General features: G+C 37.7%; 1 protein-coding gene across 1 annotated transcript in view; it reads left to right on the top strand.

Annotated features, from left to right (window-relative positions):
- The window catches only part of srpk3 (SRSF protein kinase 3), a 108,810-nt gene that overhangs the window by 48,893 nt on the left and 37,859 nt on the right, over positions 1 to 22,058 (top strand). Inside the window, exons 3-6 of the mRNA XM_028813277.2 lie at positions 5,923 to 6,179; positions 10,013 to 10,121; positions 15,670 to 15,757; positions 16,094 to 16,181. Of these exons, the coding sequence (XP_028669110.1) occupies positions 5,923 to 6,179; positions 10,013 to 10,121; positions 15,670 to 15,757; positions 16,094 to 16,181 (542 nt within the window). The remainder of the gene's footprint in view (positions 1 to 5,922; positions 6,180 to 10,012; positions 10,122 to 15,669; positions 15,758 to 16,093; positions 16,182 to 22,058) is intronic.

Below are 22,058 nucleotides of genomic sequence, written 5' to 3'. Positions count from 1 at the left end.
ATTTCTAAAGGAACCGTCCGCAGACACCTGCTAAACGATTGTGCCACTTAGCTGACAACGCGTTCAATAATGAGTCCACTATTGAGGAAAATTCATTGGGATTAATGAATGTCATTTGCAATCATTGTCATTCACTTAACTTCCCTGAAGAAACAACTGGCAATACAAGTAATGAATTTACACGTTGTTGTCAAAAGGGTCAGATTAGACTGCCTCCTTTACATTCATATCCTGAATATCTACAGAAGCTTCTAACTAACGATGTACCTGAAAGTAAAAACTTTATGAACTGCATTAGATCCTACAATAGTTCATTTGCTTTTGCATCTACCGGAGTAAATATCAGGCCACCAAAAGGCAATGGCCCATACTGCTTTCGCATATGTGGACAAATATTGCATCGCATTGGAACAGTGCACCCTGAAACAAATCAACAACGCAAATATGCACAAATCACGTCGGCACCTACAAAGCGCTTCTGAAACCGCGGAAGAAAAAACGTCTCGGCTCCAAAAACACATGTCACTCCTTATTCCAAATACCGGTCCCAATCACAGAAACATCGCTATCCACTATGACAATGCACAGTAACGAATAATAATATTCCCTTTGCGGGAAAGGTACTTTTATTAGGAGGAGATTTTAGACAGTGCTCAACTATTACTCCACTTACAATGCGCTCAGCTATTGTTCAGTCCACCTTAAAATACGCAGACAATTGACATTGCGTTGATGAATAATAATATTCCCTTTGGAGGAAAGGTACTTTTATTAGGAGTAGATTTTAGACACTGCTTACCTATTGCTCCACATGCCATGCGCTCAACTATTATTCAGTCCACCTTAAAATACGCGATGACGTCATACATAGACAACAAGAGACCGAACTACAATACATATACAAGCGCGAGACCTGATTGGTGATAATACGAAGAAACGAACAGTCCGCATATTAACAGTGAGTTCGATCCTACTTATTACTTATCCATATTCCTTACGATAAAGATCAAACAAGTCATCAATTCACGATCACAGATACAAAACTAGACGGCTCGAGTAACAGGACCACAAATACGAACCCGCATCAAAAAAAAAAAATTCACCTCGGCGCGCTTCTAAAACAGCGGAACAAAAAATGTTACGCGAACAATTGGCATTGCTTTCTAAAGATACACTTGGTACAAAACATACGATTTCCAGATCCTGAATTTAACAATTGGTTATTACAACTAGAACATTGTACACTCACCAATACAGATGGACTTCACCCAGATATTATTACAATTCCTCAACCCTTCATCTGCGACGACTTACTTACGGAGATATTTGGAACAGCGGTCTCATTAGACCAAATGCCCCTTTTAACACAACGAAGTATATTATGTCCAAAAAATATTACTGTTGATCACATTAATAACCAGGTCATTTCATTACTTCCTGGAGAGTCACACCTCTTTCTAAGCTCTGACAAAGTTGACTCTGATGACGACAATGACCATCTTAATTTCCCCTTACCATATTTCAACACTATTAACCCAGCCGGATTACCACAACACAGTCTTAGCCTTAAAAACGGAACAATACTCATGCTATTAAGAAACCTTAACACTAAACAGGGTTTATGCAATGGTACACATTTAGTCGTCTACACCATAACACACAATGTTATTCAAGCAACAGTTCTTACAGGATCACATGCTAACAATACTGTTCTAATTCCTAGAATTGACCTTACAAGTTCTGACCTGGAATTACCTTTTACACTTAAATGGAAACAATTCCCCATTAAACCTGCCTTTGCCATGACCATCAACAAATCACAAGGACAAACCATGCACAAGGTTGGCATCTACCTATCTGAGCCCGTTTTTGTACATGGACAACTTTATGTGGCCTTCTCACAACTTCGACGTTCATCTGACGTTAAAGTTAAGGTCATAAATGCTCCATGCCAAGGAAAACTCATTCAAGTACAAGACACCATCTTTACTACTAATGTTGTTTACAAAGAAATTTTCCAATAAACCTTTACACTGTGCCAAACACTTTATTGTTTGCTTCCTATCTGCGTCATCTACACCTTCACACTATGCTATATCTCATTCATACATCACGCTCTTTGGAATTTCCCAACACCAGGGGTTGGCGAGCGAAGCGAGCAGGGGGCGGAGCCCCCTATTTGTTATAGAAATCTTTATAGTCTTTTCAATTACAGAACTTATGATTGGTCAGATTTTGTATGTTTTGAATAAAGGTGAAGTGATTAGAAATTAAATGCATAGTCCTAACAATGCCCTGTATATAAAGCAATCTGAACAGAACAATGTTTGCATAAACTGAAATTATTAGCATGTATATAAGATTAATGCAGATTTTCACAGAATAAGTCATGATTCCTAAATTAAAGCTAAAATATTCAATGATCTTGGTAATACAGGACCTCTATTCACCCTACTTTTTGTTCATTAGCTTTCATGTTTCATATATTGCCTGTAAGATTTTTTTATTTGATTTTTATTTTTTTTTATTTTTTTTACCAATAAGACACACAATGCTTTTCTTTTCACCTCTGTAAACATGGTTTTACTCATCTCCTTTTGGCATCCAGTTAACATGAACTCTCATAGTCATCCTAGAAATTGAGCAACTGCCTATTAGGTATTTGTAATACATCTACAATCTCAAACCATCCTTTTTACTTTCTCGTATACAAAGTATAGGGAAAGTATTGTAATCGTCCAAAGATTCCATTTTGAGATCTTGATGAATTTCGATGTTTTAAACCTCCCTGAGTCCAAAAATACCACTTTTGGAATTATGTGTGTGTGTGTGTGTGTAAGTAAACATGATAACTTGAGTACGCTTTCACTTAGGTCAACCAAATTTTACATACAAATATTAGGTACAAAGCATAGATTTCTATCAGCTTTTGAGCTCTTTCCATTAACTGGAAGTGGTACTTTACCTTTTATTCATACAGCTGCAGAGTCCGATTTATTCAACTTTACTTTTATAATAATTGTTCAATATATTATTAATTTGTTGTTGATGGTTCTTTAATGTATATAATATAAAAATATAATCATTGTTTTGCGGTTTACTCCTCAAATATCCATCCCCATATCGGAGTATATGAGAAAGTCTAGGGGAGACCACTCCCGAATTTTTTTATTTGTTTCTCAAATGAACAGATATATGTTGGCATCAAAATTCCACATGCCCTTCATCCATTTACACAGTCTAAACAGTCACTTTTCCTTGTTTTCACCCTTGTTCTCCAGAGTTTGTGTGCATTATATTCATGGCATTGCTGATTTATCGCTTATTGGTTATCACCTCTCACATATACAAGTCAATTTTTAAGAATAGCAACTCACTATGGTAAATTCAAACACGTTTATTTATTTATTTTTTTTAAGAAAGTCACAGTCATCACAACTTAATCATTTGGGGTTGTCGCACTACCTGTCTGGACCTGAGCGCGTGCTGCAACTGTCCATGAGAGCTGTGATTTTCCTAAGGTTATGTAAATGAAAGCTTGGTTTTTCAGGGGTACCTGGTTGTAGTTTTCTTTTGTTTGTTTGTGGAGGACTGTTGTTTACCTAGTAATTTGCATCTTATGTTAAGATGCCCCATTTGACCAGCTGTTTTTTGTATGTGTGTGTGTGTTTACACTTCAGTTTTGACCCTCACTTTTTTAGTCAATCCAAACTAGAAGGTGGAAATAAAGTATTATGGTATGTTTTCACCTCAAGCCTTTGTAGCAATCAGTGTTTAGATATTTGCACAAATATTATATCTGTATAAGTCTGTATCTTCATTGGTTTCTAAAATTCAACAACTTGCCAAGATTGCTAACTTAACCAGCTTATTAGTTGCGTTCTTCTCCCAATTCTTTATGTATATTATAAAGAGCAGCGCTCCCAGCACTAATAACCGAGGGACACAACTTTTAACATCACTTAATTCTGGAAAGGTCCCCTCACCATCTTCCTTTGCTTCCTGTGTTTGGGCCAAATTTGTACCTACCTACATACTGTGCACTGATTTCCCACTTCTTTTAGTTTGATCACCAACTTTTCATGTGATACCTTATCAAAAGCCTTCTGAAAATCAAGATTCTATTAATTTACCTGTGGTGCACATTAAGCTTACTGGCCTACTTGGATCATTCCCATTACCCTTTTTATTTTGTATATGCTCACTATCTTAGAGGATAAATATTATCTTGTTCTAGTGATTTGTTAGATTTCAACCTATTTAATAAAAACAGTATTTCACGCTATACAATTTCCAAGTCACTAAGTGTCTCCTTAGTAGTCCCTGAAATATTTGGGAGGTAAATGGCTTCTTCATAAGTATAAACTTCAATAAAGTGCAACTTCAAAGTTTTTGCTGTTCCAATGTCTGTATGTTTTAACTTGCCCACACTGTTCCTACTTTCTAATACCCTTTACCTTCTTCTTGACCTGTCTTTTAATGCTAAAATATTGAAAGAATCTTGTTCGCCTTTCTGCAATATTTCTCTTCAGCTGTATTTTACCCTTCCCAATATCCTTTATAACCATTGCTATCATAATCTCATATGCCTTCTTAGTGCAGGAATTATTAGTCTTATATTTCTTATACTGACTTTTTTCTTTATAATTTCTTTGTGACTGTTTTCTTTAATTTCTTAGAGCTTCTATATTTTGGGAAACTGCCATAGGCAGCGCTGGGCTGTGGACTTCACAAATAGAATAGTCTTGGCTATCTGATGTCTTCTATTTTAAATACCATAACAGAATGGAAAAAGAAATAGGGGGCAGAGATTGTTGCTGGACTTGCTGTAGCTGTTAACCATTCATAATGTAAATTAACATGCAACAATGGCATCAGAGACTTTGGCAAATCTGACATGCCCCACAAAAAAAAGTTGCATAATGTGACATTGACTTTAGTTATCAGCTGTTGTGTCTTTGCTTGTTTTTGTACTCTTCTGCTGAAAACTAATCTAAAATTCCTCTATTTACACTGTGAAAAAAATTTTGGTACACACTATTGGTTATATAGAATTCCTGTATTGAATAGCAGTGGAATTACTGGCATATGTTGAATAAATTCACACAAACTATATTTAAAAACGAACAACACCTTTTTATGAGTTAAATGGATTAAGTCTGAATTTTTGCATCTTTTTCGTTAAAATTAACTTACCAGATTTGGCAGGAGACCGGACACATAAGTTTGACCTTCCCTTGTGGATGCCATTGTATACAATATTATAATATGTGTCATTTAGAAATTTCAATGAGTTGAATGATGAAGGGCTCATTAAGTAAGGAGTATTTTAGTGATGAAATATACATCTAATCAAGTGTCTGCTTTGCAGCTTTAAAGCTCTAATTATACATATTTCCTGCACTAAAGTCTGCTTTTTTATTTAATTTAATTAATTAATTAATTAATTTCTGCATTTTTAATCGTGTCACTGGCCCGTGTAACAGATGACCTGTTAAAGCTGGTATACAGGATACATTTTAGTATCAGTCCACAGGGCAGAGTAGTACTGATCTCAATAAAAAACAAAGAAAAATGGAAACCTGCAAAACAGGGCATGGTAACTACAGAAGTATCATGTGGATCATGTGAATATTCAGAATTGCTCAGCATTAGGAGACCTTCTGAAGTACTGCATTTAACTCTCCAAAAATCTTGTTTAAATATATGGAGAAACATCCCATACTTAATAGATGATAGAGACTTATCCAGCAGTTCAAATCAAGGCCCCCATCTCAAACTTAAAGCTATGAAATAGAAAATTGTACCACAGTGGATATTCAAAGAAAGTGGCTCTATTTATTCCTGTCCTTCTTGAGCTCACTACCAAAGATGTCATGCTTTTAGCTATTGCTTGATTGTCTTTTGAATTTTCCTCCTTAGACTCCAGAGCCCAAACAATGAGGACCTATTTGAGATTTTCAACCTTCCACCTTCCACTACACCACCAGCCTCTCCCCCTCCTCCACCACCACCTCCACCTCTTCTGCCAATACCTGTTGTTTTACCACTTCCACCACCCTCTCTGACCCCTCCCCCTCCTATGCTAACCCCACCCCCTGCCAACTTTACACCACCACCGACAGAACTTCTTGGATCAGATGATGAAGAACAGGAGGACCCATCAGATTACTGCAGAGGTAAGGCAGCATTTGCTCAAATTTACTTTTAAACATTTGGTCATCCTATGGGATAAAATATTAAGGCTTCGTTCTTTATGTGAAGTAAGTTTCAACCACTTCAACCAGTCTATTTTTGTAGGTACCGTCACTTAAATTTTCACCGAATCAAGGTTCTGCAGGTCTGATTGAGGGAGTACCCATGCCAGAGTGGGAGAGTTTGGATGGGAACATCCTGCTTTTTGCTGCTCATGTTTACCTAGGCAAGTTTTAGCAGGCATAGTTTATATAACTGTAGGTACATGTCTTAACAAATTTTCTGATTCATTGAGCTCCAGTATAGAGTTGAGGAGAACTGCGTCAGGTTTAAGTCAGGAACCAACCCTAGTTGGGACACCTGTCCAACTCGGGGTACACATCCACACCAGCATATATAAGGCAACCAATTAACCTTAATCACACACATATAGAGATTCAGTGGGAAAACTAAAGTACTGAGACAGAAGCACTGGAATTTGCAAGATGACACCAAGACAAGAACTAATCAGGGGCTCAAGCCCAGTCTCCTGGGGCCAAGAGGCAGCAGCACTAATCACAGCAACACTGTACCACTTCATATCTGAAAAGTACATGGGGCTCCTGGCATAAGAAACCACACTGTGCATTGTTTTGCATCTGTGATGGTGATTATTGCAGATACTGTTCTGTTTTTGTTCACTGGAAATACATTACTAACTATGACAAATGTCACAAATCCCTTATCCTGAAAAATCAAGATGGCCTCATCAAAGTAAGAATAATAATTTGACAGTTATTAATTAACTGCCATTTATTTATTACTTAAATGTATTACTTTACTGGTGCATTGTTCTTTATTTTTAGTTTATAAAGTTGTATCAAAGAGGAAATTACTGACACATTAACAACATTTTTCATTGTTTATTATGTGAGAAATTTCTTTGTTATCTGTTGTGCTTTTTTTAGTTTATATTGACATTGTATATTGAAGACTCCCTTTATTTTAAAATTTGTAATCATGTTCTCTTAGTAACAATAAAATATAAAAGGAAATATATTTAAAGTGAAATTTCATTCATACTGGTTTTAAGCACTGGGAAAAGAAATAAAACTTGCACTTCACAAAGTTAAAAGTTTAGAAACACTGAATTTCAGCTTTTGAGATTTAAGACTGATCACACTGCAAGATTTCCCAGTGATTTTTCAATCAGACTTCATTTACATAATCTTAACAAGTTTGGGTATGGTTGTGCCACACTCCAGTGACAGCATGTTGTGTAATTTGATGACCCCAGTTACTTAGTCAGACAGCTATGTAACTTGCCCTAACAAAATCAAATTGGTTCGATTGTGTCTTAAGTCATAAGAGTTGTCTCTGTGGGTATGAGAGTTGACAACAAAAGAGCGCTCATCCTGATTTACAATATGTAGAATTCATCTCTGAGGAATAAGGAAAGCTGATGTTTTGGACCACACAAAAAAAAAGAAGAGAGTCTCCTCTGTCTTGTGTTTTGACATACCAAGATAGAATTGAAAAAGGAAAAAAAATGCTGATAATTCAGCTAAATTCTCCGTGCCTGGAAAGCATTTATATAGGCTTTAGCACTGTCAGGCAACATGTTAATTGGCTGTCGGCATATGGTGAGCTTGCAATATTTGGGAAATTTGAAAGTGTGCTGGAAAGATGTCACAGAGTCATGTAAGCTGACAAAGAGTTTCAGAAACTACAGTTGTCAACATTGTCATCTATTCCTACTAGAAATTATATAATGTGCCACTGGGCTTGACGGAATATTCCACCCAAAAATGATATATATGTGTATGTGTATATGTATGTACCCCCATGTAGCTTGTAGTGGTTTGCTTAAGACTATTTTAGTAAAACTGCTTGCGCTGGGGATGTTGTGAGCATTAAACTGGATGACTTGATATGTGGATTGCAATACGAGTAACATTTGTACTTTTTAATATTGTTTGCTGTTTGTCACCATAGACCCCAATTATACCTGAAAAACTGTGTGTATTTATTCTGCATGAAAACTTAAGATTAAAATATTTTCCCTGCTATCTCTACAAAATACATGGGGTAAGTAGAATTAAATTTATTTTTGGGTGAGTTATTCCTTTAATAAAGTCGATGCCTAAAGTGGTTTAAGCAGATAAGATGCATGGCTGAAAGAGGAGTGGGCTAGTAAACATGCCTATTGCAAGCACCTGTTTAAAAAAAGAAATAACATTTCTGAAAAGGCTAGAAGCCCATTTTGTAATATTAAAAAACACAAAGAGACCAAATGCCCCAGTATCTTAATCATGGCTTTTCTGATATATCTGCATGTGCTCTATCACATGGAGTCAAGGAGTCATAATGAACAGAAAAATGAGAAAACGTTTATTCTTAATCTTTCACATATTTACACAGACCTGGATGATCACATAACCATACGACTTCACTCCTGATTTTCTCAGATGACTGGTGTGGTAACTGGCCCGGGCACTGGCAGGCAGACACCGATAGTTCACCCAACACACGTTTATTGTACATTCTATTTACAAATAAGTGACACACACAACCCCAAAACTCCCCCAAAGCTCAGGCCTCTCACACAATGCCTCTCTTCAGGCCGCCTCCTTTCCTCTCCTCCCAAGCTCCGTCCTTCTCTGCTCCCGACTCAAGCCATCGAATGGAGGGAGGCGGCTCCTTTTATACACACCCGGATATGCTCCAGGTGCCCCCTAATTAGCTTCCGCCGGCACTCCCCAGTGTGGCGGAAGTACTGGCTGTGCACCCAGAAATACTCCAGGAGTCCCAGGTATTCTTCCCCCCAGCACTTCTGGGTGTGGCGGAAGTGCTACAGGCCAGGGCTCCACAGGCTGGTGGTGACCACGGGCCCCTATAGGGTTGAGCTTCAAAGCTCTGTTCCCGTGGTCCCCAAAGCCACCAGGGCGGTCGCCCCCACGTGGTCTGGAGGAGGCGTTAGCCCTCCTCCGGTCCTTCTGGGTGTCCCGGCTGGGTACCACCCCCAGCCACTCGCCACACTGGCTTACACATTCAGTTTGGCCTTCCACCTTTTTTCTTCTTCTGTCTTCCTCACCTACTGTTCTTCACTTACTCCACTTGAGAAATGACTGATGAAGGCTCAGGTTCCAAAACATAGTTTTTCATATATTTTTCTATTTTTCAGCTAATGTTTACCTATGTATATATTTTTTTCTTCTCGGGACAGAGGCAGATGTTGCACTTTTCCAATTGTTTATGTTTATAAGCCTTTCTATGTCCCACCATTTAACCTTTGAAAATGTCATTTAGATGTTTTAGCACTCTGTCATTAAACCTACAAACCAAACACATACTCAAAACATTTTGCTCTTAGACTCCCCCCTCTCTCTTTAATTATCTTACTGCAGATACTGTGGCGTCAGGGTCATGCAGAAGTTTGGGATATTGCACATACCAGAGCAACATGAAAACATTCCTTTCCTGGTCCCATTGCAAAATTAATCTGAGAACGAAGCTTGTCTGACTTCTTCTGACAATAATCTTTGCAGTCTCTGTATCATCTAAGCTTCTCGTTTCATAGATTAATATTCATTCCTCAGGAAGATCCTCAATTTGTCTTTAAGAACCTGGACACCATTCAAGTTAATATTGACGTTGGTCTCTTTTTCTACAAGATTATGTCAGTGCACACTTTAATGATGTGGTTTGTGCTATATTTGGCTATATGGTAACAGATGAAAGTGAAAATAATATGGCTTTGATACTGTTACCATCAGTATGGCTGCTAGCAATGTTAAATTAGCAAAATCACATTGCTGCTGCTTCTTTTTTTTCCTAGGGGGCTATTATCCTGTTAAAATTGGGGATCTTTTCAATGGTCGTTACCATGTGGTTCGTAAGCTTGGATGGGGACACTTCTCAACTGTATGGCTCTGCTGGGATATCAAGTAAGATAACACTTATTGTCAACCCTGGAGAAATCATTTACAATTGTAGCTTATAGAGCTATTGATGTAGTCAGTTTGATGGGGTATAATAATGTGTTCAGTAAACTCCATCCTTTGCTTTGCTTTAGATATTTATCCTGTGTAAGACTGAAGAAGTTGCTGTTATCCTGCGCACAACATTCTGTAGCCAAGTGCTACATACTTTACCACCGTACTGTGTAACACATTTAAAATTTGACATAGCATTCATATGTAAACATAGAATATCCTTGTATACCACAACATATGAACGAGTGCACTATGTGCTGTTAGATCTCAGCTTAATCTCTAGATTATTACTATAGATTGGACATTAAATCAAAAACTTCCTATAATGTTGATTTTTCAGTCCTACATTATCTGTGGTACTGGTGCAGTATGGTTAAAATAAAATATGCTGACTTATAAATCAACAGCAAAATAAAACCACTCACTAGTACTACCCATGATTTTTATCAGATAAAGTTGCATATTTACCCTGATTGTTAACTTGAATTAAATAAGTTGAATGTTTGGTTAGATAAATGGAGTTGCCCCACCAAGGCTTACCTGGAGGATTTTACTAGGTTAGCTGAAGTTATTGTACTGACTAGCTGATAATTTTACTTTTTGCATTGAGGGGAATACTAAAGTACACATACTGTACATTTTTGGCTATCTTAAGACATGTGAGGGTGAATTATCATATTGAAGTTGCCAACAAAATATGGTGTCTGCATCTCTGGTCTCAATTTTCTGTGTTTAAGACTGAACACATGGTGATAAACATGCTTTATTCTTATTATGATTATTTTTTTGCCTTGAGCTTTGCTGAACAACCTCAACTAGTTAAAGGTTTATGCAAAATGGCCAGACAAATGTATTTGGTGAAAAAATATTCACTCTGAGTCAAATTAGCTTTAAGACTGAGAAGACTTTTTTTTCTTAAATGTTAAACATGTGCTGTTTCAGTGCAAAAAGAATTGACTTTTGAAGGAATGAGAAAAAAATGTGAAAAAAAGTCACCGCTTCATGAGACTGAACTATATTAGCCCATGGCCCTTAAGCAAGACTGAATTCTATACACTTATCCCAAAGTTACCTGTAAAGTGTACATTGCCAAATACGGCTGCCCATTTGTGGACATATTCATTAATATTTTTTGAAGACAAAGTGGATTTAGAGGGAGAGGACTAGTATCTACACAGTTAAAACATATAGTTTTTGGCTAGACTTTGCACATTATCCCCATGTTTGTTAGGGTTTTCTCCTGTTAATATGGATTTGCAACCCAGAGACATTCAGTGAATTCAGGAAGTATTCAGATTCTTTCACTTTCTTCACATTTTGCTGTTTTGCAGCCTTTTACTAAAATCATTTAAATTGTTTTTTTCTCCACATCAAGCAACACTCAATACCTCAAAATTACATCCATCCATTTTCCAACCTGCTGAATCCGAACACAGGGTCACGGGGGGTCTGCTGGAGCCAATCCCAGCCAACACAGGGCACAAGGCAGGAACCAATCCCGGGCAGGGTGCCAACCCACCGCAGGACACACACACCAAGCACACACTAGGGCCAATTTAGAATTGCCAATCCACCTAACCAGCATGTCTTTGGACTGTGGGAGGAAACCGGAGCACCTGGAGGAAACCCACGCAGACACGGGGAGAACATGCAAACACCACGCAGGGAGGACCTGGGAAGCGAACCCAGGTCCCCAGGTCTCCCAACTGCGAGGCAGCAGTGCTACTCACTGCGCCACCATGCCGCCTCAAAATTACAGTTTATTCAAATTTATTAAAAGTAAAATTGAAATATGACATTGGCACAAATGTTCAGAACCTTTGCAATGATACTTGAAATTGGTTCAGGTGCATTCCATCCTGTTGATGATTGTTAAGATGTTCCTACACATTGTTTGCAGTCCACCTGTGAAATTTGATTGTTAAAGCTTAAATTTATGTAGTTCAATTCTTGTAAAATATATTTAGGATCTGTGTCTTACGGCAAAGAGCAAATGGCAGAAAATTTAATAATTATTTTTTATCATTTGCATCTTTTTTTCAATGCATTTATCATTGTATTTAGCTGCTTTTCTAAAAGAGGGAAAATTTCAGTGGGCAGAATTTGTCCAAAGGTTGTAAAATCCATGCAATTTGTACCAATGCAGGCCGACTTAATGTGCAGACTCAAAAAAAATAACTACAAATAAACTGAAGACACAAATCAGGCCCTTATCATTTTATCATTCCTAGATGTACAGTCTACCAGTTAAACTACTTTAATATGTAATGTTGGAGCTTCAGTTAAACATAACATTCACTAACCATACAAACATACAGTTTTCTTTCATTTTAATTGCACATGTTTTATTTGCAAAAATTGTTCAGTTTATGGAAAATGGAAAATGTGGCATTGCTTTGAGATCATAACTGGAAATAAAGCCATTTCCTGTCAGCTAGCCTGTAGCCTTCCTTGTAGCTTTCTACTTCCTTCTGTTAGCTGAAAATCTACAGTACTGTATTTTCTTTCGATATGGCATCTAAATCTGCCAAGAACACCCTATATGTTTTGCATTTGTTATGCCCTTTTTGCAGCTTGGCACACTCCTGCATATATGTTGTTCACTTGGATTAACTAAATAATAATAATAATAATAATAATACATTTTATTTATATAGCACTTTTCCTATGCTCAGTGACATCTCTGGCAGTATATTTTAAATAATTTATTGGAAAAATGCCATACCTGGAAGCTGTTGAAGACACTGGCCTGCTAAGTGTCAACCCTTTTGATGTATTTTTTTTAGGCTTGTGGTCACGTGCTCCTAGCTGATGAATAATTTGATTTGTTCATTTAGTTGGTATTTTTATCTAAAGACTTACAATAATCATAGGTGGTTTGAATGACAACATGACTACTGGCCACCATTAAGTGGTGTACAAGTAAACAGAAGCACATAAAAATGTCATTTCTGATAAGTAATTGCATTTTGCAAATAGCCGTTGGGCTTGAAACATTGTAATAAAATATAATACATACATGTGCAGCCAGTGTAACATAGTGGTTAAGGCTTTGAACTTCAGATGTTGATGTGGTGGGATCAAGTCTCATTATTGACATTGTGAGACCAAGTCATTTCAACAGCCCGTGGTCCAATTAGGAAAAAAAAAAGAAATAATTGTATCTCAAATGTTGTGAGTCACCTTGGATAAAGGTGTCTGCCAAATAAAGCATAAATTAATTGAAATACATTTGGGGAAACAAAGAAAAATGAGTGGTATCTAAAATAAAGGGAAGCACAGTGGTATAGAGATTAACACTGCTACCTCATAGTTCATGGGGGTTTTCCTCCAAAAACAATTTGGCCCAGTAAAATTGAGCATGGATGGCTGTTTGTGAGTGATCACTGTTACTGTTAGGATAGGATCCACCTTCACACAACTCTGAACAAGATTGAGGGGATTTTATAATGGATGGATGAATCTAATATAAAATAATTGACAGCAACTCTTTGAAAGCAACATGCTTATTCAGTCTATAGAGTCTATAGCTGCCTTTTCCTTTTCAACTAATACAAGAAAATGAAATCTATTTACAGGATTGTGTAATACATATCATTATTTACTTGGACTTAACTTTTACAGGACAACTAGATGCAAATCAAAGGCCTTCCACAGAAAAATCCACTGATTGGCCTGAGCTTGACCATTTCACCACCTGATGATCTTAAGTGCCCTTCTATAACGAAATGATGGTGTCTGTTTTTGTCAGTATCCCAGTCCTGTTAAAACAGGTCTAGCATTTCTGAGGTTAATGTTATTAAGCAATTATTTAAGAAGTGGGCAAGCTGAAAATGTAAATAAATTCATGACAACTTCCCTCACATGAAAATGCTCCTATTCAGGATGTTTTGTGCCTTTTTTTAAGTGTCATTTCGCATATCTCACTTAACTTCATTGTAATATTCTTTGAGAGAGATAACATTGTATAAAATAGGTAAGTATGGCTTCAGTCACATACACAAGTGTTTGCGGTAAATGACAGCATGCCAGTTTTGTCATTAATTTCCAAAATATCAGTCCTGTCCTTTTAATATACATGGAAATCCACAACAGAAGAGGTCCTAGAATGCTATGCCAGAGGCCAGAATATTCCCTACTAATACATGATGATAGCAGCATGAAACCCAGAAGGAAAAACAAAAACAAATGACGCTTACCTCCAGTACAAGTAGCTCAAGTGTTGTTCATGGCTTAAATGGATGGCCAAGAAAAACAACTACATTTGTGCAAAGAACATCTTAGATTTGAACCACAGGAATGTTTACACAGTATTCTTATATATTGTTATGAATGCTCATTTTTTATAAAATATCTCTAAAAATACATAACTTCAAAATATCACTGGTCTGCACCAAAATCCTCCTTTGCCAAGAATGTGTTTACTTTATTGGTTATGGTATGCTGAATCCATTTCTGAAATCAAAATTTCTCTGTTGCAAACCATTTCTACAAGATATCAGATTCAAAAAAATTGTTTTTTTAAATAAGTTTTTTTGTTAAAAGCTTTTTTTGCAGACCAGTGTAATTAATGTTGTGCTGTCCTAATTTGAAAGGGCAGATATTTTCAGGGCTGTCCTGATGGTGCTTTCTTGTTGGGTGTGACATGAAAGCCAGCACTCTCCACTGCTCAGTGTCCTGTTGACTTCTTTATTTTAGACTCGCAGATTTCATGTGTAATGCAGTTTGGACTATCAAGTATGGGAGACAGCCGTGCTCAGAAGAAGCCTGTACTGAAGATTAGTAAAATAAAGAATTTCATTAAACCATGGTAATAAAGTTACTAAGCTGCTCACAGTGTTCCAAAAGAGCATTTGAGGGAGTCTTGGGTTTCTTAGTCCTGCTCCCTCTGGGATGAAGCAGATGAGGCTGGATTTCACACTGACCTTTTAACACACTTCTAAAACTTCAAAACTCCTCAGATCATTTGCATAAATGCATGCCTAAACTGGAGAGTAGTGCCCAGCTGTAAAGAAAGAAAGAAATAAAGAAGAAAATGAAATAATTGGACTGGCCTGCCTTTCCTTAGAGTTTCTCATCTTGTCATTTTTAATGTTGCTGGAATGGAAAAGGGTGCAGAATTTGGATATATGTACAGGTAAATAACTTTTAATAATAAGTGTAAAAAATTATTTCAGTGGTGGTACCTGAAGATCCCTCAGCCTTAGTTGTTATAGCCTCTTACAGCTTTTAGCAAACATGACTGACGTTGATTCTGTTCTCTTGTCTGTCTAACGCTCCTTGAGCACTTGCAGGGCTTTACAGCCGGTCAGATTGGATTATGTCTGAGTGATTTTGATGTTTGGAATATAGTGAGTTTTGTCATACAGAAATATGTTTTGAGATGACCAGTAAGACAGACTTGTTTTAATCAGATGTAAGAGTTCAGCTGCTGTTTGATCGAAAGTAGTTTTGGCAACTGTTTTTTATGTGTGAGTGACTTTTTTGTTTTGTTTCACAGTCGGAAACGCTTTGTTGCACTGAAAGTGGTGAAGAGTGCCCAGCATTATACTGAGACCGCACTGGATGAGATAAAACTTCTGAAATGTGTAAGTTCACCTTTACTTTTATGTAAAAAGTTAAACCCCTCCACTGCTGACCAGAGTATTTCCACTCAGTTGCCATACTCTTGCAGCACAAGCCAGGGTAGGCTTCCTACTTTGACTAGATGAATTTAGGTAGGAGATGCCACAGAACACTTACTTTTGACTGGATGAACAAGGCAATGTTTCCGTTTTCATGTACTTTTTACCCAGCATGACTGGCACACTGCAATGTTCATAGAGTGCTCAGGAGCCAAGCATTCATGGTCCACTGTGCATAATCAGAGTAAATGTGAGCACTGTTGTTCACTCAAGTCTGCGTTCTTTCTGTTTGTTGTGCAGGTAAGAGATAGTGATCCTACAGATCCCAAACGGGAGAAAGTTGTACAGCTCATCGATGACTTCCGAATCTCTGGTGTCAATGGAGTGCGTATCCTTTTTCACTAATCCTCTTGACGTTTAGATTCACTTTCTTGTGTGTCACTTGCTTGACACTCCAAAGTTAATCCATCTTTGTTTTCAGTGTTGTATTGAAATGAGGTTTGAGTGTGCAACTGGTAGAAGCGCTTCTTAAAAAAATCTACTATGAATATAGATTCTACAGCTGGGCAATATTGACAAAAAATCATATCTCAGTATATTTTGGCTGAATGGCCAAATATCTAGATATTTGTATGAAGTAACTAAAATTTTCATTTGTAAGCTAAAGCCATATAAGAAATCACAAGAATTTATTTATTTGTCAAAATAAAGGTTGAAATACATAACAAATGAATATATAGTACTGTGCAAAAGTTTTAGGCAGGTGTGAAAAAATGCTATAAACAAAGAATGCTTTCAAAAATGGAAGTGTTAATTATTTATTTTCATCAATCAACAAAATGCAGTGAATGAACAAAAGAGAAATCTAAATCAAATCAATATTTGGTGTGACCACCCTTTGCCTTCCAAACAGCATCAATTCTTCTAGGTACACTTGCACACAGTTTTTGAAGGAACTCGGCTGGTAGGTTGTTCCAAACATCTTAGAGAACTAACCACAGATCTTCTGTGGATGTAGGCTTCCTCACATCCTTCTGTCTCTTCATGTAATCCCAGACACACTCGATGATGTTGAAATCAGGGCTCTGTGGGGGCCATACCATCACTTCCAGGACTTCTTGTTCTTCTTTACACTGAAGATAGTTCTTAATGACTTTGGCTGTATGTTTGGGGTCGTTGTCCTGCTGCAGAATAAATTTGGGGGCAATCATACACCTCCCTGATGGTATTGCATGATGGATAAGTATCTGTCTGTATTTCTCAGCATTGAGAACACCATTAATCCTGACCAAATCTCCAACTCCATTTGCAGAAATGCATCCCCAAATGTTCAAGGAACCTCCACCATCCTTCACTGTTGCCTGCAGACACTCATTATTGTACTGCTCTCCAGCCCTTCGACGAACAAACTGCCTTCTGCTACAGCCAAATATTTCAAATTTTGACTTATCAGTCCAGAGCACCTGCTGCCATTTTTCTGCACCCCAGTTCCTATGTTTTCGTGCATACTTGAGTCGCTTGGCCTTGTTTCCACATCGGAGGTGTGGCTTTTTGGCTGTAACTCTTCCATGAAGACCACTTCTGGCCAGACTTCTCCGGACAGTAGATGGGTGTACCTGGGTCCCACTGGTTTCTGCCAGTTCTGAGCTGATGGCACTGCTGGACATCTTCTGATTTCAAAGGGTAATAAGCTTGATGTGTCTTTCATCTGCTGCACTAAGTTTCCTTGGCCGACCACTGCGTCTATGATCCTCAACGTTGCCCGTTTCTTTGTGCTTCTTCAAAAGAGCTTGAACAGCACATCTTGAAACCCCAGTCTGCTTTGAAATCTTTGTCTGGGAGAGACTTTGCTGATGCAGTATAACTACCTTGTGTCTTGTTGCTGTGCTCAATCTTGCCATGACATGAAACTGTCTTTCACAACCTCACCTTGGTAGCAGAGTTTGGCTGTTCCTCACCCAGTTTTAAGCCTTATACACAGCTGTTTCTGTTTCAGTTAATGACTGTGTTTCAACCTACGTGTGACATTGATGATCATTCGCACCTGTTTGGTATAATTGGTTGATCATACACCTGACTATAATCCTACAAAATCCCTGACTTTGTGCAAGTGTACCTATAAAAATTGATGCCGGTTTGAAGGCAAAAGGTAGTAACACCAAATATTGATTTGATTTAGATTTTTCTTTTGTTCGCTCACTTTGCATTTTGTAAATTGATAACAATAAACAAGCATTATTTATATTTCTGAAAGCATTCTTTGTTTGCAGCATTTTTTCACTCCTGCCTAAAACTTTTGCACAGTATTGTATATTTAACTTACATGCCCACAGTACCTAAAAGAACTATCTGCTTTCAGGTTAAGAACATAGTGTAAATGTAAATAAAAAATGAAAGGCCTCAGTGTTCTGAAATTGTATTTGAAATTATATATTAAAATAAAATAATAACAACAATATAAATAAATATCTGACCTGTCCCTTACTTACTCTCCCCTGTTTTAACAAACAAGGTAATAAACTGTAGCCAATAACAAGTGCATTTAGGTTTTCCTTAACAAAAATATTGTACACAACTGTGCAAATAACACTAACTTGTTTAGCCACTTATCTTGAAAAGTACTTTTTGCTGAGGTAGCCTTATCTAAGCATTTCATCTTGGTGTAAAGGTTTTGAGGTAGAAGTACCAGCCTATCAACCATCTCGGGGTTCAAGGATGCCAAATGACAATATTGCCACTTCAACTAAACACATTCTTTGATGGTGAACTGGTGGCAGGGACACACAGGTATTTTTGTGCCAGGCAGCTTAAAGTGGGAAAGATGATTGCATGTTCCTGCCACCATGCATTGGGTTCTGTTTTGTGCTCTTCTGGCCCTGAATCTATGTAGTTGGACAGTTCATTCTCAGTTGTTTGCCTCTTTGATTCTGTGGGGCAGGTGGGGGTTGTTGTCTGAGTGAAAAAGCTTGCAAGGGATTTTTTTCTTTTAAAGTGGTGCCCCTCTTTGCTGGTCTGCTGGCTTAGACATAGAGTTGATCTCAGCTGAGTCACTTGTGCTGCAGCAACTCCGCTCAGAGGCCAGCAATTCCATTTCCAATTCAGCTCTGAGCTTTAGTGCCTTGATCTTGTCAGCTGCAATATAAGTGGATTTAAATCATGTCCAACAGGTCACTAGATGATGGGTCAGCATACTTTTCATTCATGTAACCCACAATGGCAGATTTGATGGATTTGTCAAGCTCAATGTCTTCGTCATCATGTGTCAGGATGGTAGAGGTGAAAATTTGGAGCACTGGTTGGGCATATGAAAGGGTAACATAGTCCTCCCCATACAAAACATCTGTGAATTCCTGAAGAGGTTTCAGAGCTTTTTGGACCACTTCAAGCACCTCTAAATCTTGATAGGTAGGAACAGGAGGACAGGACTTTTGAAAGTGCTCTCTCCTGCCCTAGAACCCCCTCAATCATTTTCTGCCTTGATCCATTGAGTGTTGGCATCTCTGTGATAAGCTGGTGAGCAGGCAGACCCAGCTGCATCTGAAATTCAGCCAGCTCCCTCCTCCTCCTCCTCCTCCATCAGCTGTAGGAGAAGCCAACAATTCTTTTGCTGAAAGAAATTGCCAGGTTACTCTTGATCGTCATCCATGTCATGTTCTGTAATAAAACATGCTTTTATTTTTTAATATTTTACATTTACTGTATGTTAAAAGGAAGCTCACTTAGGCCTATTGAAATGTGATTAACACATGGCTACATATGCATTAAAATTGTTTACAATTTTAACTTGCACTTGTTTTTTTAATGAATAAATCTTTATAACACATTTCGTTGAAAGTTTTTTTTACTGCTTAATTCTGGCTTTGATAAATATAACACATAAGCAGTTAATGTTAATTTTTTTTTTTAAATTGCACTAACCAATTGCTAGATAAAGTCGATGCCCAAAGCACTGCATCCTTTGCCACTTTAGCAGTTGCACTACAATGTTGCTCCCATTGTCACTTCTAGTAGCAATGAGCCTCTTTTCATCCAGCTTCCAGGGTATCTTGCAGAATTTCTGCTATGTGCTCCCCAGTGTGATTTTCAGGGAAATGGCTTATTTGCAGACACAAAAGGTTAATCTCCCATTCTTCAAAGAAATGAATAATCACATTTAATATGGGTCGCAGGTGTGGATTGAACATATATCAGTTGTCAATAATTGTTTTAGTTTAGCGATCAGATCGGTAAGGGTACATCTGACTTGAACGTACATGTAGCATAGTAGTGAATCCTGGAGCAGGTAGTGAGGCATAAGATAAAAAGCTTTCCACAGCATTAAAACAAAACTTTAAACTCTGTATCAACGATACTGCCTCAATCCTTATCCCGTTGTAGTTATATCCCAGTATATTTTAAAATCTCGATATATCGCCCAGCCCTAATAGATTATTTACGTTTCAGTTTTATGTATGAGTGTCAATAATACCCTTTGCACATTCATTTTTATTAATTTTCTATGCCACAGACAAGTGATTATATAATAAATATCCTGCAGTTTCAAATTAAATATATGATTGCAACTGATTTTTTTAAATAGCATTGCAAAATACTGTAGTTCTAAAAGTTTGTGTATGTTTTGTTTTAAAGTCATATTTAATGAGAGATTGCGGTCTTGTAACCCTTAGTCTGGTGGTTCAGTACTCTACAGCTGACTTTTCTGTCAGTGTGCCAGTTGCTGCAGAGCCGGGGTGATGGCTGTGCATCTCCTAGTTTGCACAAAAATAGAACAAAGAAATGTTGTTTATTTTTTTATTTTTTTTTTTTTTTGGTGAATGAAGATGTACAAAGAGTCTGTAATTCACAATTCACACCAGTTTATATGTTCAGTTTAGAGACCTTACTTATATATGGTTGGACAGAAATTTAAGAATGGTCAGAATAGTATGATAACAGAGTGTTTGGAAAGCCATCAACCATAAACCATTTAACCATAAAAGAGAAGTGCCGGTAGGCTATGACCATCATTCTGAACAGCAGAGGAAAATGCATTTTAAGTTGAAGAGTTCCTAGTTGTAATGCTTTTTGAGTAATCCTCATATTTTACTAAAAATAAATAAATGCAGGAGGTGTATGTAAATATGCAGTAAATGTTTATGAAGGATGGAGTGTCTTATTACTCAGTCAATTAAGTATCAGTTTTACTTTTGGCAATGCTGGAAATGTAATTAAAACAGTCAATAAGACTATCCCCAAGGGGACCAAGTTAAGTAAAGGTTGAGTGAAGGATCTCTGTTTTACTTTCCAGCATTGCGATGTTCTTGTATGCATGTTGCAAGTTTTTCAGATATTTGACCCACATATACAGCTGGGTATGCACTGCATGGTATACTGTGGTATAAATTCCATATCTCTGATGCAGATTTCTTGATTTTGTTATTAAAAAGAACTGTCTGTAGAGTGTTTTCAGGTTTATGCACTATTTTTATGCCTGATTTGGAGAGGATGTGTGCTGTATTTTATGATCCACCATTGTTATAGGGAAGGGTGTGCCAAGTAGGACATGAGATCAGGTTGAAGTCAATTGTTTGCTGAAATCATTTATTTATATGTAATATATATGGTATAGATTGTCACGGATGGCCAGGGGCCCTACCCAGTCGGGATGCCAATAAGGAGTGGTCAGGGCATTCTCTCCCCTGGGTCACTAGTATTTGTTTCCCATTGTATCACCATTTAAGAGGGGGTTTCAGAGGACCGACCACATCTCCTTGGGGTCCGTTCAGGCCCCCTCATCACAACGCGAGCGGCAGAGACGTGAAGTGGCTGGGGCATAGCACAGGCTGGAGGGGTTGGCGAGCGAAGCAAGCAGGGGGCGAAGCTCCCTAGTATAACTTTAATTCAATCTCATGGCTTAGGTCGATCTTTTTCTAAAGGACTTATAACTTATGCATTCTGGTCTTTCAATACATACAGTATGTTCGGGGTGGATACGTTCTTTAGCTAGTTATTAAGCTTTTTGTTTTTGCACTGTGGCGTTCATTTGCTTATGGCTTGTCTACGCTGGCTTACCACCCCCTGTGCAGAGGTTTCTCTTTGTTTGTGTAAAATACTGCTCTGTACTTTCTTAGTGAATTTATAGTACTAGGGTGTTGTACCGTGTTAGCCAATATGAATGTAGAGAAAAGCCAAGCAAAATGACACCTTTTATTGGCTAACTAAAAAGATTACAATATGCAAGCTTTCGAGGCAACTCAGGCCCCTTCTTCAGGCAACTCAGGCCCCT

Source organism: Erpetoichthys calabaricus, chromosome 11, assembly GCF_900747795.2.
Source record: "Erpetoichthys calabaricus chromosome 11, fErpCal1.3, whole genome shotgun sequence".
Taxonomy (NCBI): Eukaryota; Metazoa; Chordata; class Cladistia; order Polypteriformes; family Polypteridae; genus Erpetoichthys; species Erpetoichthys calabaricus.
The sequence above is the reverse complement of the archived record's forward strand: the minus strand, read 5'-3'. Positions and strand labels throughout refer to the sequence as shown.